At 52.1% G+C, this 4,407-nt stretch overlaps 1 protein-coding gene across 1 annotated transcript; it reads right to left on the reverse strand.

Moving 5' to 3' along the window:
- Nucleotides 1–769: 769 nt before the first annotated feature.
- NANOS2 (nanos C2HC-type zinc finger 2) lies at nt 770–2,402 on the reverse strand. Its single transcript, XM_017502524.1, has one exon. The coding sequence runs from the start codon at nt 2,234–2,236 to the stop codon at nt 1,820–1,822; it is 417 nt and encodes a 138-aa protein (XP_017358013.1). The 5' UTR covers nt 2,237–2,402; the 3' UTR covers nt 770–1,819.
- Between the last annotated feature and the right edge of the window lie 2,005 nt (nt 2,403–4,407).

A 4,407-nucleotide genomic window follows, 5' to 3' on the forward strand; every position in this document is an offset into this window, starting at 1 on the left:
AAGGCCTGAACAGGTTTGAGGAATAAGGAAAAGCATCCAGGCACCCATCAGGTATGTGGAAGAGGGCTGGAGGCCAAGGCAGAGTGGAAACTAAATATTTGTTTGGTTTTCTGTTGTTTTAATGGAAAAAGAAATGAATGCAACAAGCATATTAAGTGTTGGCCTAGGGCTAGGCCTGGTTGCTCATGCCTGTAATCCCAACACGTTGGGAGATTGAGGCAGGAGAATCACATGAACCCGGAGGCGGAGGTTGCAGTGAGCCAAGAGCCGCCATTGCACTCCAGCCTGGGCAACAGAGCAAAACTCCATCTCAAACAAAAACCAAAAAACCTGCAAATTACCAGGTGTGGTGGCACACACCTGTAGTCCCAGCTACTCGTCACCCCGTCTCTACTAAAAATATGTAATTAGTCGGGTGTGGTGGTCCGTGGCTGTAGTTCCAACTACACGGGAGACTGAGGCAGGAGAATCACTTGAACCCGGGAGGCGGAGGTCGCAGTGAACTAAGATTGCACCATCGCACTCCAGCCTGGGTGACAGAGCGAAACTCTGTCAAAAACCAACCAAACAAACAAACCAAAAACAACAAAACCCAAAAATTTTCCAGGTGGCGAGCACCTGTAGTCCCAGGTACAGTTACTCGGGAGGCTGAGGCAGGAGAATCACTTGAACCCGGGCAGTGAGCCGAGATGGCGCCACTGCACTCCAGCCGAGGCGACATCGCAAGACTGTCTCACAAAGAAACCGAAGACAGAAACAGATAGAATCATTTCAAAGATGACTGGAAAAACTTTTTATTAACCAGAGCTCAATACTCAGGGTCTGAGCCAAAAACCGAACAACTTAAAATCTGACGGGGGCCCTTCTTTTTTTTGCCCCTAAAATAAAATCTAGGCGGTTGCCTTTCCCATCCAGGTACTCAAACTCCTTTCTTATCGGAACTTCCTTGACTTAAACGTTGGAGGGTGAAACACACAGGAGGGGGAAAAAATGTCCTTTAGACAGCTATCATGATTTGTGGGGGCGGATGGTAGGTGGCTAGAGATGTGTGGCTCGCTGGGGGAAAGGACCCATTGGTGATCTGGGGATGGGGGCAGGTACCGAGTGCAATGGGCTGAACAAGGAAAAGAGCAACCAGGGAGCATTGAAATGGGTCAGCTCACCCCACTGCTCTCCATTCACAGGTGAGCCTGCGAAGACATGGTGCTCTCCAGGGACACAGGGCCGTCCAGCGTCCCACTGAGGTCCTGATGGATGGATGCTGAGGGCAGGGAAGGAACTAACCGGTGTGGTCCACGATGACACCGCGGTTCTGCAGGAGGCTGAAGGTGGAGAAGGCTGGTCTTAAGTCGACATCCCGTCTTGAAGTGCTTGGGTGGGCACTTCTGAGCCAGCCTTGTTCAGTGTCTCCCGAGGGCTGGCTTGGAACAGCACCAAGGAATCCTGGAGGTTCGCAGATCCTAGAACTCCAGAAGGAACGGAGAAGTTGAAGGGGCAGGGCTCTTGTCACCAGCAGGCCCCACAAGGACAAAAGATCCACGAACTGGAGCCCAGAGGGCGCTGCAGGGTTGTGCAGGCCGGGTTCCCGGCACACCAAGGACCCTTGGATGCCCAAAGGCCAGAGCTCCGACGGCTGACAGGTCCAAGGGGGCGGGGCTGGCCTGGCTCCCAGCAGCCTCCCCTGTTTCAGGATCCAGCAGGGTGGAGTTCTCGGGGCCAGAAATTCCAAAGGGCTGGGTGACTGGAGAAGAGAGTGGAGGGACTCGGGTGGGATGGACCAGGAGGGTCAGGGGTGCGGGTGGTGGGCATCTCACAGTCCTCAGCGCTTGACCCTGCGTCCAGCTGAGTTGCGCCCGCTGCGGCGGTACAGGGACTGCTGGCCACCGTTGAGCGGGCAGTACTTGAGCGTGTGGGCCTGGCCGCCGGTGGCCCCGCACACGGGACACACGTAGTGCCTCAGGATGGGACACACCACCACGCCGTCCGGTGTCTTCAGCTGGTGTGAGGAGTAGACGTTGCGGGACTCCCCGTTGTGCTTGCAGAAGTTACACAGGGTGCCCAGGCCCCCGGGGGCTCCCGGCCCTCCCAGCCCCTGATCCTGCCCCAGCGAGGGCCCGGGACTTGGCTCCGCAATCTCTTGGGTCTCCAGCTTTTGCCCCCGACTCTCAATCAGCGCCCATACCAACTGGCTCAGGTTGAAGTAGTCCTTCCACATGTCGAAGGGTGGCAGCTGCATAGCACCAAGGCAGGGGTGGTGGGCGCTGGAGAGGGGCTAGGGCTGCAGGCCTCTGGGCAAAGGCAAGAGCAGCCAGCGTTTCCCAGAGTAGAAAGGAGCTGCACCCCCTTTTATAATCCCCAGAAAGTCTTCTAAGCAAAGGTGGAGCTTAGGATTTAAAGGGGCCACTCCCACCCATATCCCCCATCTGACTATCGTACTTCATGGAGATCTGGAAAGAGGTCATTCCCCTGGTTTCTGGTCCCTGCTCTGCCACCAAGGTGTTCTGTGTCCTCTGAGAAGACACGTCCACGCTCTGTGCCTCAGTTTCCCTATTTGTTCAAAGAAAGTCCATGTTTGTAAATATCCCCCACCCCTAGGCTGGAGTGGCTGCACCCTTCGTAGACTTCAAAGTGATTCCTAATCATCATAACAGCCAGGCTGGGTCCAGTGGCTCACACCTGTAATCCCGGCAGTTTGGGAAGCCGAGGCAGGAAGATGGCTTGAGCCCAGAACCTGTAGGCCAGCGTGAGCAAAATAACTAGACCTTCTCTACAAAAAATAAAAAGACAAAAATAAAAATAACATGATCTGATTTATTTATTTGAGACACAGTCTCGCTCTGTCATCCAGGCTGGAGTGCAATGGCGCGATCTCAGCTCACTGTAACCTCCGCCTCCTGGGTTCAAGTAATTCTCCTGCCTCAGCCTACAGAGTAGCTGGGATTACAGGTGCCGGCCACCAAGCACAGCTGTTTTTTTTTTTTTTTTTTAATTTTTAGTAGAGACGGGGTTTCACCGTATTGGCCAGGCTGGTATTGAACTCCTGACCTCAGGTGATCCACCTGCCTCAGCCTCCCAAAGTGTGGGATTACAGGCGTGAGACATTGCTCCTGGCCTATTATTTTCATTTTACAGAGAAACATAGGAAGCTTGGAGAGGTTAAGGAAGGTATCCAAGGTGACACAGCAGGGAAATGGCAGAGCCAGGTTTCATACTCACTCTGGGAACTGGGAATTGATGTTAGAAGTGGCAGAGGACCTTGACATGGGACATTCTCACTAAGAATGCCCTCTCTTGGGCTGGACGTGGTGGGTCACACCTGTAATCCTAATACTTTGGGAGGCTGAGGCTAGAGAGTCACTTGAACCCAGGAGGCAGAGGTTGCAGTGAGCCGATATCGCACCGCTGCACTCCAGCCTGTGTGACAAAGCGAGACTGCGTCTCAAAAAAAAAAAAGGGATGATCCTGAAATTTGAGAACAGCATGGGGGCTGGAGCGGCTAGAATGGAGGGAAGGTACCAAGATCAAGCCAGCATGGTTTGCAGGGGCTGGACACCCTCAGACTCTGGACATCTCCCTTAGGGCATGTTTTGGAATTGGTGGGGATGTTTTGAGTTTGTCACACTGATTGGGGGTGTGGCTGGATTTAGTGGGTGGGGGACAAGGGATGGCAGATATCTCAGCAGTTCACATCACCAAGAACTGTTCTGGACCTACTTAACTTTCCAGTGTCCCACTGAATACCCATCTAGGTAGAAAAACCCATTTATAATTATCCACATTCAGAACCTGGCTATGTTATATATATGTATGTTTCATACATAAGCACTAAGTGCTTTTTTTTTTTTTTTTTTAATGGAGTCTTGCTCTGTCACCAGTCTGGAGTGCAGTGGCATGATCTCGGCTTACCGCAACCCCCGCCTCCCGGGTTCGAGTGATCCTCCTGCCTCAGCCTCCAGAGTAGCTGAGACTACAGGCATGCGCCACTAAGCCCAGCTAATTTTTGTATTTTTAGTAGAGACGGGGCTTCACCGTGTTGGTCAGGCTGGTCTCGAACTGCTAACCTCATGATCCGCCTGCCTCAGGCTCCCAAAATGCTGGTATTACAGGCATGAGCCACCACACCGGGCCAGCACTAAGTGCTTTTTGCAATATTTGAAGATAAAACTAATTTTTCCTGGAATGCAACTACTGTGTTCATTCTGGCCTTCAATGATTTTTCTGAGAACTTTATTCAGTTATTCACCAATTCTAGAAGCCAACACACTTAAGGCAATGCTGCTTGTGGTATCTGTCCCCAAACAACGTTCCATTTGTTTGTGTCTCATTCATCGTGAATCTATACAGAGAGGCTAGTGTCTGCCCGCTCAGATGATTTTTAGAGTGTCCATGCCTGATATTTATACACTT

The sequence above is a fragment of the Cebus imitator genome, unplaced genomic scaffold (assembly GCF_001604975.1).
Source record: "Cebus imitator isolate Cc_AM_T3 unplaced genomic scaffold, Cebus_imitator-1.0 Scaffold296, whole genome shotgun sequence".
Taxonomy (NCBI): Eukaryota; Metazoa; Chordata; class Mammalia; order Primates; family Cebidae; genus Cebus; species Cebus imitator.